At 38.6% G+C, this 12,899-nt stretch overlaps 1 protein-coding gene and 1 non-coding gene across 13 annotated transcripts in view; both read right to left on the reverse strand.

Annotated features, from left to right (window-relative positions):
• Nucleotides 1-12,899, reverse strand: part of PATJ (PATJ crumbs cell polarity complex component) — a 426,407-nt gene that overhangs the window by 297,258 nt on the left and 116,250 nt on the right. For 9 of the 12 annotated variants that reach the window (XR_012419419.1, XM_045369982.2, XM_045369962.2 and 6 more), the window contains 3 exons: nucleotides 8,872-9,081; nucleotides 4,954-5,073; nucleotides 1,714-2,109 (listed from right to left, as the gene is read on the reverse strand). Coding sequence is in view for 11 of the 12 variants with exons in the window: in XM_045369982.2 (XP_045225917.2) it covers nucleotides 1,714-2,109; nucleotides 4,954-5,073; nucleotides 8,872-9,081 (726 nt within the window). In the remaining variant the exon portion in view is untranslated. The remainder of the gene's footprint in view (nucleotides 1-1,713; nucleotides 2,110-4,953; nucleotides 5,074-8,871; nucleotides 9,082-12,899) is intronic. The other 3 variants (XM_045369972.3, XM_074005388.1, XM_045369973.3) reach the window with 2 other exon arrangements.
• LOC123570986 (U6 spliceosomal RNA) lies at nucleotides 12,504-12,608 on the reverse strand. Its single transcript, XR_006695190.1, has one exon. It is a non-coding gene; the product is annotated as a U6 spliceosomal RNA (small nuclear RNA).

Raw genomic sequence — 12,899 nt, forward strand, 5'->3', positions numbered from 1 at the left:
AACTAAACTTATAAAGTAAATATTGTAAGTATACATTTGACCATTTCATCTATAGCCTTCAAAGTTTATATATGAACTGGTATTTCAGGTTGCCTTTTATTTGGGTACATAGAAAATTATCTTTTAATAGAAGAAAACAGAACAAGGGAATTTTTATGAATATTCAGTAATCTTTCCAATTTGCTTCACATAACTGAATATGTATGCTGTTTGGCGTTAAGCACTGACAGATATGAGAGGCACTGGCAAATATAGAAAGTACCAACGTCAATGGAGCACACCAGATTCCATGTGACCTCTTTCCAGAGGCAACCAGGCATCATCCACATATTCCAAAAACATCTGTTCTCTGGTACATTGCCCAGGGTCCTCTATAATAGTGAATCCTCCAGGGTCACATAAATACAACCAGCACAGCACCTTGTCCAAGAGAGGAAGCCACCAGCATTTGCACGAGGGGCAAAGTGAGGAAATGTCTAAGGGAGGCAAGGGCAGAAACACCCTCTATCTGCCCACTGAGAGAACACATGAAGCCACACTTTGCATGTCACAACAGGAAAGGTGCCAACCTCAGAGAGGAGAGCACCACGCTGCATCTGAACATATTACTAAGCTGTCTTTTTAAAAACATCCCCATAAGTAAGTCTGTTTCCATTTGCCTAAAAGTTAATTTGGGGCAGGAAATTAAAAATATATATATATATATTTTAAAGTCCTTAATGAAGGATTCCAATTAGTGACCGCCTGACTATAATTTTATTAAAAATAAAGTTTATTACTATAATTTTATTAAAAATAAAAATATAATAGCAAAGGCAAATCTATTAAAATATAATGCTCTTCACTGGGCACAATGGTTCCTGCCTGTAATCCCAGAACTTTGGGAGGCCGAGATGGGAGATGGGAGATGCTTGGCCCCAGGAGTTCGAGAGCAGCCTGGGCAACATGGCAAAACTCCATCTCTACAAAAAAAGGAAAGAAAGAAAAAAAAAACTAGCCAGGCATGGTGGTGCATGCCTGTGGTCCCAGCAGCTCAGGAAGCCGAGGTAAGAGGATTCATGGAGCCTGGGAGGTGAGGCTGCAGTGAGCCATGAATGTGCCACTGCATTGCAGCCTGGGTGACAGAGAGAGGCTCTGTCTCAAAAAAAAAAAAAAAAAAGAAAGAAAATTATATATATATTACAATGCTTTCCCACCAAATTATAAATAAATAGTATCTCAAGTGTAAAGATAATTTTCTAGAGTTGAGTGCTTTAGCATCATACATAACACAGAGAACAAAGTGGGTGACCAAGATATAAACAACAATATGTATGTACTGAATTGGCCTTGATTTTGCCTGATAAATAAACTGTGTAAAAAATACAAGCTGTGTTTCCCTAGGGAATTTTTTTTTTTTAATTACAAATGTTAAAAGAACTCTCCTCTGAAATGAGAAATTGAAAAAACATCACTAAAAAAGCAAAGCAAAAAAACCCTACAACAACAGCAAGGCAACTGCAGCTTATTGACCCCCATGAGAAAATGTGAAATACAGAAAAGATGAGCTTACACTTATAGCTAGACACTGGATGACACACCTTGTAAACAGTGATGACCTATGGAAAGGCTCATTTAAAAACAAACAAAATTGAAGCGACATGAGTTAGACAGAGACACAGACAGGTGAGGAGAGCAGAAGGGGAGGTGTGGATATCTGTTCTAATCTCTTACCACATTTTCAGGGCAATAGCCATACGGCTGTGCCTCCTGGGAATAGATATTCCTCCCGGATCTTGCCTCTTGAGATTCAGATGGTTCATTATCATGCAACCACTGTGTACCAAAGTGAAGTTCCTTCACGGAGGGCACAGGAGTGGCCTCTTGAATGTGTGACAAGGGATACAACTCCATGGACTGAGAGGGATCTTGATATAACTCATATTCTTCATCAACAAGCATTTCTCTTTCTTCATCCATTTCCTGCAATCTAGGAGTCAGAAATTCATGCATCTCCCAGGTCTCCTTGCTTTGCTCTATCTCTTTTTGTTGGGAATGGAAAGACTTCCCCAGATCTAGAAATGGTTCATCCACAAGTTCTTCTTTAAAATATGGTTCATCTCTAAATCCCTATAAATAAAAGATGCAAAAAATGTGAAGTTACGCCTGTCCTGAAGCTGCACTATACGGATAAACTGGAAAATTTTCAAATGCTGGCGTGACTGCCTATGCCAAGGCACAGCTAACATGCATAGCTCTCCACAGCAAACATGGAGAAACACAAGCTTACCTCCACAATCCTCAACCCAGAAGAGAGACAAACAGTAAATTATGAGGCAGAAATCTGCCCTTGGCAAGGTGAATGATTTTGCTAAAACGTTCATTATACATTAACCACCTGACAATTCTCCACTAGAAGTAGGAATTTTGTTAAACTCTTATACTAAATATTTAACCCATAAAAAGTAGTACATAAGTATACATACACTTCAAACTATTATGTAAGAAAGAAAAGACTTAAAAGGTCAGGATTTTCAAGCTTCAATAACCCAAAAGAAATTATAACTATCTGAATGTTCAGAAAACATTCTCTATAAACTAAAGATATGGGGAGTATGTCTCCACTTTGAGTATGACTCTTTTATAATAATAAAAATTAACAAATCTTATTTTTCATCTGTGTTGAAAATATATAATACGAAGGAATGAATACAGTATTTTTTTTTATTATTATTATACTTTAAGTTCTAGGGTACATGTGCATAACGTGCAGGTTTGTTACATATGTATACTTGTGCCATGTTGCTGTGCTGCACCCATCAACTCGTCAGCACCCATCAACTCGTCATTTACATCAGGTATAACTCCCAATGCAATCCCTCCCCCCTCCCCGCTCCCCATGATAGGCCCCGGTGTGTGATGTTCCCCTTCCTGAGTCCAAGTGATCTCATTGTTCAGAGAATACAGTATTTTTAAATTAATTTATATTTCACTAATCAGAAGAGCTAGTGCATACAACTGAAACTAAATGTGCAGAAACTGTGTGGGTTCCTGGCTAAAACCTGATATATAGATTTGCTCAGACCATGACCTATCTCTGGGGAACCTCTGGGTGCTGGGCATAATGAGGTCCAGTTCTTTCTAAGAGATCAAATAGCTTTCCTATTTTAAGTCCTATTCATTACTACCAAGTGTAAATTCCTGGAATAAATCTATTCTTTTCTATCGCCTTCTCCTTGCAGCTAAACATAATAGTAGGGAAGCTTTTAAATACATACAGTAGGGTCGGGCATGATGGCTCATGCCTGTAATCCCAGCACTTTGGGAGGCCAAAGCAGGAGGATCCCTTGAGTATAACAGTTCAAGACCAGGCTGGGCAACATAGTGAGACCCTGTCTATACAAAAAAAAAAATTTTTTTTTGGCACCTGTGGTGCCAGCTACTTGGGAGGCTGAGGCAAAGAATTGCTTGAGCCAAGGAGATGGATGCTGCAGTGAGCTATGATCACACTACTGCACTCCAGCCTGGACAACAGAGCAAGACACCATCTCAAAAAAAAAAAAATACAGTATACCAAATACTGCAACCTGTGTTTTTTCTTTAATGTGGTTAGAGGATGTATTTGAACACATCATATGATTATGAAATTTTTTTAAACGTCTGCACTAAGAAATACAATAGACATTACAGAAACACATATCATCTTGAGACACTGTCTACATATTATGCAAAGAATATCACTAGACAGTTGTTATCAAGTAAAGCAAAACCATACTCTAACTGCAAAGAGCAACATAAGTATAATTCCTTTTAAGAATAAAAAAGGAAAGCTTCAAAATACATTTTCTAAAATTAAAGCATAAGGTAGGGTTTGACTAAATAACTCTTCTTTAGAAAGTATTCAATATGAGTATTTTTTGTGTGGTTCCATTTTTATGGCATTTTAAATGTAGGTCTATTTTCAACAATATGTTCTACCATCCAAAATTTTAGGAATACATTAGTGTATGTTTGTTCTTTCAAAATGCTTTACATCTTGCCTTTATCATTTAGAGAGGCAATGTGATACGGAAGGAAAGAATTTAGTTTTAAAAAAATAGGCCAGGCGTGGTGGCTCAGGTCTGTAATCTCAGCACTTTGGCAGGCCGAGGTGGGCGGATTACCTGAGGTCAGGAGTTCGAGACCAGCCTGGCCAACATGGCAAAACCCTGTCTCTATTAAAAATACAAAAATTAGCCAGATGTGGTGGTGCACACCTGTAGTCCCAGCTACTCAGGAGGCTGAGGCAAGAGAATCACTTGAACCTGGGAGGCAGAGGTTGCAGTGAGCTGAGATCACACCACTATACTCCAACTTGGGTGACAGAGTGAAAGTCTGTAAAAAAAAATATATATATGTGTGTGTGTGTGTGTATATATATACATACATACATATATATATGTGTGTATATATACATATATATGTATATATACAATGAGGCCAGGCGCCATGGCTCATGCCTGTAATGCCAGCACTCTGGGAGGCTGGGGCAGGCAGACTGCTTGAGCTCAGGGGTTCAAGACCAGCCTGGGCAACATGATAAAACTCCATCTTTACCAAAAATACAAAAAATTAGCTAGACGTGGTAGCACATGTCTGTGGTCTCAGCTACTCAGGAGGCTGAGGTGGGAGGATCACTTGACCACGGGAGGCAGAGGTTACAGTGATCCCAGATCCCACCACTGCATTCCAGCCTGGGTGACAGAGGGAGATCCCATCTCAAATAAGAGAGAGGGAGAGAGAAAGGAGGATTAGTTCATTTATCTATTTAGCCAAGGGATGGGGACAAGTTTTTGTCCTCTTTATGTCTTTATTTATATCTATTTAGCCAAAGGATAAGGACAAGCTTTTGTCTTATTTTCTTTTGTATTTTTTCTACATAGAAATTTCAGCTCATAGCAAATCATTCAAATGGGAAATAAATTTACTAAATACCTTGGGAGCTTCGAGTATTAAAGATGAATTTATATCATGAATTGTTCCTGAAAGTTCAGTCTTGTCTTCATTACTGCTTGAATGTAAAATATAACAACTTTCTTCTTCTTTATTATCTTCCTGAAAATATAAACCACATTTATTTATAAATAAGAAAATATTGTGGGGTGAGGGGCAAGGGGAGGGAGAGCATTAGGACAAATACCTAATGCATGTGGGGCTTAAAACCTAGATGATGGGTTAAGTGCAGCAAATCACCATGGCACATGTATACCTATGTAACAAAACTGCACTTTCTGCACACACATCCCAGAACTTAAAGTAAAAGAAAGAAAGAAAAAAGAAAAGAAAAAAGATTCATTCGTGTAAAAAAAAAAGAAAAAAAAATCTTGGTTTCAAACTGTTCAGATTCTCATCTTTCCATTAACAGCAAACACACAACACAAAATTTATTCAAATTGTTTCATTAGAACAAACTTTCTTTAATAATTAAAAAGAACTCCATATTCAAGTCAGAGCTTCCCAAACTTTTTAAAGTATTTCTTAAAGAAAAATCACTTTCCCAGGAATAGACCTTGTATATATAACTAAGTACCAGGCACAAATTTAAGTACTGTAAATATATTAAATATATTAATTAATACATTAATATATACTCTAAGACATGGGTCTTCTTATTAATCCTATTTTACTGGTGAGCAAAAGTGGACACAGTAATTTGCCAAACATTACATATACCAAAGTTTCAACCCTGGCTGTCTGGTACTAGAGCCTGTATTCACAATTACCATGCCATGCAATCCTCATCTCTTTTTTTAAATTGAGACGGAGTCTCGCTGTGTCACCCAAACTGGAGTGCAGTGGTGCAATCTTGGCTCACTGCAACCTCCGCTGCCCTGGTTCAAGTGATTCTCCTGCCACAGCCTCCGAAATAGCTGGGACTGCAGGCGAGCACCACTTTGCTTGCCAATGTTTTTGTACTTTTAGTAGACACGAGGTTTCGCCATGTTGGCCAGGCTGGTCTCAAACTCCTGATCTCCCAGGTGATCTGCCTGCCTCTGCCTCCCAAAGTGCTGGCACTACAGGCGTGAGCCACCTCATCTTACAGATGAGCGAAGTGGAAGCTGATGAGGTTGAATAACTGGCACAAGGACACGCAGCCTTGCAAACCACATAACTAAGCAAAAACCCATAGCTGTCTGGCTCAAAAGTTTTATTGTCAGTTCTGTTCCATTATTTCTGAAGCTATAATGCAGTTTTTAAAGTCATTTCAGCCAGTGCATGGTGGCTCACATCTGTAATTCCAGCACTTTGGGAGGCTGAGGCAGAATCATCACTTCAGCCCAGGAGTTCAAGACCAGCCTGGGCAACATGGAGAGACCCGTCTCTATTGTTATATTAAATAATAACAATAAGTCATTTCATTCATTTTTGGGGTCTGGTATATTTGAGGCTGCACTTATCAACCTGTCACGTAGGTTTTAAGCCTCTTTTTAGAAAAGAGTTAAGATGAAAATATATAACATGAAGTGTATAGATATATACATACCATATATACATAAATACAAGACTTAATACAAATAATTTGTTCTAATCACCATTATATATTTACAGTCTTTCTGCTCTACCCTGACTTTGGATCTGTAAAATAGGATTAACAAGAGGAGGTTGCAGTGAGCTGAGATTGCACCATTGCACTCCAGCCTAGACAACGGAGTGAGACTCTGTCTCCAAAAAGAAGAAAAAGTGTAGCTCTGTGGCATCCCCCACCCCATTCCAACTCTCTCTCACTCCTGCTTTTGTCATGTGAGTGCCTGCTCCCGCTTTGTCTTCTGCCATGAGTAAAAGCTCCCAGAGTCCTCCCCAGAAGCAGATGCCACCGTGCTTCCTGTACAGCTTATAGAACTGTGAGCTAATTAAACCTCTTTCTTACAAATTGCCCAGTCTCAGGTATTCCTTCATAGCAATGCAAGAACAGCCTAATACAATGAACACATCTATCTATATTTACCTATCCATCTGTCTATACATATGAGCACTTATAGTATGTTTTTTGTATGTTAAGTTAAAATATTTCATAGATTAAAGAACTGGAGTTAAAAAATAGCTACTGAGGAGGCTGAGGCAGGAGAATGGCGTAAACCCGGGAGGCGGAGCTTGCAGTGAGCTGAGATCCGGCCACTGCACTCCAGCCTGGGCGACAGAGCGAGACTCCGTCTCAAAAAAAAAAAAAAAAAAACCTTAGGAATTCTCTAGTCTTGTTCAGTCTTTTCAAAGATGAAAAAAAATAGGCTCAGAGAAGTGATATACCTATTGACCAAATTACTAGTATGATGTTTCTCAAAGTATAAAATTCTGCATCAGAATTACATAGGTGGCCCATTAAAGAAGCAGATTCCTGAAGAGCATATCAGAATTACTAAATGAGAACCTCTGGGAGTAGAACCTGGGAAACTGCATTTTAACTATCTCTCGGGTGATGCTTATATATATTACATATCTTTAAGTTTGAAACCTACTGGGCTAACTCACAGCAAAGCTGGGGGCAGAGCCCAGGTTTCTAGAAATCCAGACTAACAATTTATTACAACCAAGCTATCTGTTCCAGACATGTTGCATACAAACTAGGCAAGTGACAACATAGTAATACAGGCATGTACAGCACTGTGGCTAAGAGCACAGGGTGTGAAGGTGCCCTGCTGAGTGCACATTACAACTCTGTCCCTTACTAGGTATAAGACCTTGGGTAAGTTACTCAATTCTCTGTGCCTCGATTGATTCATCTGTAATGAGGGTAACAAAAGGACTATTCTTAAAGTTGCTGTGAGGATTAATTTAGTTAATAAGTGTAAAGGGCTTAAAAGAATGACTGACATTTAGTAAGCACTTAAATAATAATAAACTGGCTGAAAATCATCATCATTAAGTTTCTGTTGGTGGTGATGATGGCGCTTTGTTTTTTGCATTAGAGGCCTCCAGAGCACCGTAACTGTAACGTAGCCTTCAGTCATAAGCAGTAACCCCTGACTGTAAGATAAAGCAACAAGATGACTTCAAGATGGTTTGACAGTATAGGGGTTCTTGATACTAGAGTTACAAGGTGCTTTGATGGAGAGAAAAGCAGATTAAACTCTCACGGTTAAACGGTTAAAATGCTAGAGTCACAAGGATTTCAACTTATCATACCATCTTGACATCAGTCCCAAACGAAAGTTAAAAAGGACACTTACTTTAATTTACATATAAGAATAGCCAGGTGCAGTGCCTCATGTCCCTAAAAAAGCACTTTGGGAGGCCAAGGCAGGCAGATTGCCTGAGCTCCGGAGTTCAAGACCAGCCTGGCCAACATGGTGAAATCCTATCTCTACTAAAAATACAAAAAATTAGTAGCCAGGCACGGTGGCACATGCCATTAATCCCAGCTACTTGACAGGCTGAGGCATGAGAATCGCTTGAACACAGGAAGCAGAGGTTGCAGTGAGTAGAGATCGTGCCACTGAACTCCAGCCTGGATGACAGAGACTCTGTCTCTAAAATAATAATAATAATAATAATAATAATAATAATAATAATTTACACATAAGAAATGTGCTGAGAGCTTAGAAGTCTGTGCTAAAAGCATGAAGATGAAAATAGCAGTAAGAGTGGCAGTAGTAGAACTAGCAACATTAGCAGCTAGTATTTATGTAATAATATGCTATGTACTTAATGAATATAACCTTTAAATCCCAAAACCCTATGAGGTAGACATTATTTTTTCTGATATTGTAAGTCAAGGACATTAAGAAATCTGCTCAAGGTCACACACATAGTAAATGTAAAACAGAAATTCTTGGCCAGGTATATGTGTCTCCAAAATCCGTGTTTTTAACTGTTGCACTATTATTACTTCCTATATTAACAAAATACAACACTCACCACCAACGGCTTACAGATGCCAAGGCGTACTATGCCTGGCGGCACAGCTTTCAGTATTTCCACAGCTTCAGCAAGTGAGGTGTTGTCCAAACAGTATTCATTGACTGAGACCAGGCGGTCTCCAGGTAATAGTCCCCCACTTCTTTCTGCTACACCATCTGCTACCAGGGAGCGGATCACAATCACTGATCTTGTAGAATCTAAAGGGTCCTATGAATCGAGCGAAGAAGAAAGATGAGTCCATGCACTGAAAATAAATATGCAGCCTTAGGACAGCTTGAGTTGACTGATGAATCTTATTTGACCACCTACTTCATGTGTCTGGCACTCTGGTGATAATCTTCTAAACAGGTAAAAATAAACTAAAATCTCACTCTAAGTCAGGTATGGTTGTACACCTCTGTACCATCCCAGCTTCTTGGGAGGCTGAGGTGGGAGGATTGTTTGAGCGCAGGAGTTTGAGATTAGCTTAGGCAATATAGCAAGACCTTCTTGCTAGAAAAAGTTTTTTTAATTAAAAAAATTGAAAGGCCAGGTGCAGTGGCTCATGCCTGTAATCCCAGCACTTTGGGAGGCAGGAGGATCACTTGAGCCCAGGAGTTCAAGACCAGCCTGGATAACATGACAAAATCCCATCTCTGCAAAATATACAAAAATTAGCCAGGTGTGGTGGTGTGTGTTTGTAGTCCAAGCTACCTGGGGGGTGGAGCAGGGGTTGCTGAGATGGAAGGATTGCTTCAGCCCAGGAGGTCAAGGCTGCAGTGAGCTGTGGTTCAGAACTCACTGCAGAGCTGTGGTGACACAGCAAGACCCTGTCCCAAAAAATAAATAAATAAAACATCATGCAAATATCAGGTTGTATCAAGGTGAAAATATAATCTTAACAATTTCAGTGGCATGTCTGAGTGCCCAAAATATATAGACTTCCTGTTAAAATTTTTGGTGATTGATATTTGGTTGGACCATAAGAGGTCTGGGAACAGTTGGGCAAGATTCTCTGACATTCTCAAGCACAGTCATATAACAGACCCAATATAAGCCTGTCTGTTACTCCTCCAGAGTCATAAGTAAGCTCCAAGAAAAGCATGAACGTAATCATAAATATAAAATGGGAAATGATACTCCGTTCTTATACCTTCACAGTAGTACAGAATCCTATAAAATCACACAAATCCAGAAAAGACATGGAAACCATGGAAGATTCCACTGTATTTTAAAAAGTATATTTATAAATAATGTGACCTAAAATTATGATACAGTGCCCTTAGGTCACAACTATTCCAATACATAGTTAAATATGAATTTATGAACAAAAGCAATGTACAGATCTTTCACCCATTGGGAGGACCCCGTATTTCTTGATATTAAACACTGAGGACAACATTGACATTCAATACACCTGGTTAAAAAAAAAACAATTTATATCTCCACTATTGTTTTTTAATTTATTTAACAAACTGATATATAGCACTTACTATATGTTGGGCTTGACAATCACTAATTTATCTAATCCTTACATCTCCAGGATGTAGGCAGATTTATTGTCTGTGTTTTACAGATAAGGAAACCGAGGCTCAGAAAGTTAAGGGAACTAGCCAATATTGCCCAGCGTATACGTGGCAGAGCCAGGATCCAACCAGGCAGCCTAGCTCTTAAGTCCTTACTCTTGACCACCTCACTCTGCAGCTTGCTCTGCATCGTAATGGTCAGAAGAAATGGGAAACAAAGAGTAGTAAATTGAGAAGAAAGAAATATTCATATGGCCATCTTATGATTGAGCAGAGTCTCTTAATTTGTCTTAACGGTGGAGGTGTACAGCACTATTACAGAACTTTTAACCTAGCAAGGGAGAGAAAAAATAATGACATTCCAAACACAGCAGCATTCACATTGGTTTCTCTATGCTTCTCCCATTATTTCATTATGCACATGCTGTTGCACAAGGCAAGATATTGTAACCTGAGATTCTACTACTCTAGCCTCTCTTAAACCCTTCCAGAGAAAGTAGAGAAAAACTGCTAGGTTTTGTGTGGGAATTATAAAACTTTGGAATTAGCAAAGTAAGAATTTGCCAAGTTCCCGGCTACGTCTGTTTGAAGTGGCTGATGATTCTTTTGAAGTTTTCTGATCCAGTTTTCTATGCCTTTGTGTTTCAGACATCAGGGTTCATTTTCAAAGTACTGCATGGAATTTTAACCAAATATGCCATATTTAAATCAACAAAGGCTACACAGCTAATTCCTTGAAGAATGTCTTCAAATGTAACTTATCTTGGTTTTTGCAACTAACCTTGCCTTTCTACCCCCGAGCCAAGAGACTCTTCAAAATTTTCTTACATGCTCTGATGTATAACACCACATATTTATGAAGAGGATTAAAAGTAAAAAAGAGTCCAGGGAGCTCACTAATAAAATACTGTTAAGCTATAATTACACCAGTATTTTCAAGTAGAGGGAGCTATTGCATAGGAAGAGAACAGAAGAGAACCAAAAAGTACAGTGGCATATCAGCAGGCAATCGATGCGGTAATATAAAAGAGCTGTCTATTTTGTCACTGGCAACCATGAATCACAACACACTTTTCATCCTGAAATATGAAACCATTACATTTTAAGTTTGACACACTAATAAATAAGCTGTACAATTATTTCCTTCATTTAGGATGTCAGTTTTTGATGAAAGGCTTTTTTATTGGGGGGAGAAGGGAGACTACATAATAGCTTATTCCTCTCATGAAATGCACAGCAGTTAACATTACTTCATATTATTAATTTCTACACTTTCTTAGAGAAAACTGCAAGAGCAAAATATACCAAAAGCAAATAAATGGTTGAACTAAGTTGTTTGTGAACAATCTCTGCAGTTTCATATAACACCAAAATTTTAAAATACTATTTTTAACCCAAATAGGTGAGGAGGTTTTCAAAATGCAACCCATTGAATTGATAATTTAGGAACATTTTAAAGGAAGATTCCCCAGAAGGAAATGGAAATAGACTTCTACCCTTGAAAGGTGAACATATTTCCCTTATTGCCAGAAAAGTCATTGTAAGTACTAATTTACACAAAGTGAGGCCTTCTTTAGACCTCAAACTAGTGACAGGTGTGCTTGCTTACTAAAATGTATTCAGGTTTAGACCACTAGTTATGCTAAACAATAAATCCAATCTACCACCCCTTTTCCTGGATGACAGAACCCAAAGGCAGCTTCTTTGTTATTTGGAGGGCAGGGAGGGGACAAACTAGCCACCTCTGAAGATGCCCCATTATGTATAATCGCTGCTTCATTTTCTATGATGACGTTTCTGCCTCTGATTTCCCACGTAGCTGAATGAAATCGCTTTAATGAGTAACAGTCATTTCCTTTCATTTCCTTTACATCACATGTAGCAGCCACCCTATGGAAAAACAGCAGCTGCTACTGCCTACTGGGGTGGCTGCTATTCTTGAGGCTTTGCTGCATAAAAATGCTCAAAAACCAGCCTGACTCAGGCTGCTTCTCATCAGAAAGGTCGATTTTCTGAAAATACAGTGTACGACATTATGTGCATGTTATAGCAAACAAAATGTTATAGAGATACTTCTCAAAACCCTTACCCAACCCCGAGACCCCCAGGCATATTTACATAGATATATATATGAAGCGCTTCACAAAGGTGCATGTTATTCTTGCACGAGGGTCACGCTGATGATCTCTGTATCACTACAATTTTAGTATATATGCTGCCAATGTGCACACCACCAGTAGCACCTTGCTGAAATTATTTTAACTGTCTTCCTACTAAAAACAAAGTCCCCATCAGTTTTTATCACCTTTCATCATAATTTCAAAATCTCTAATATTTCTTCTTTTGGTAAATAACACTGCAAGGAACATTGTATTTAAGAATCAAGATGCTGCTTTAGACTAAATAGCCAATAGAGGGCACTAGAGACCAATCATAGAACATGAGAAACATGGACTATGCGAGCCATTCTCTTCTGAAGGAATTTTCTTCCTCTTTATTCAAAAGGTTTATATTATTACA

Source organism: Macaca fascicularis, chromosome 1, assembly GCF_037993035.2.
Source record: "Macaca fascicularis isolate 582-1 chromosome 1, T2T-MFA8v1.1".
NCBI classification, from domain to species: Eukaryota; Metazoa; Chordata; class Mammalia; order Primates; family Cercopithecidae; genus Macaca; species Macaca fascicularis.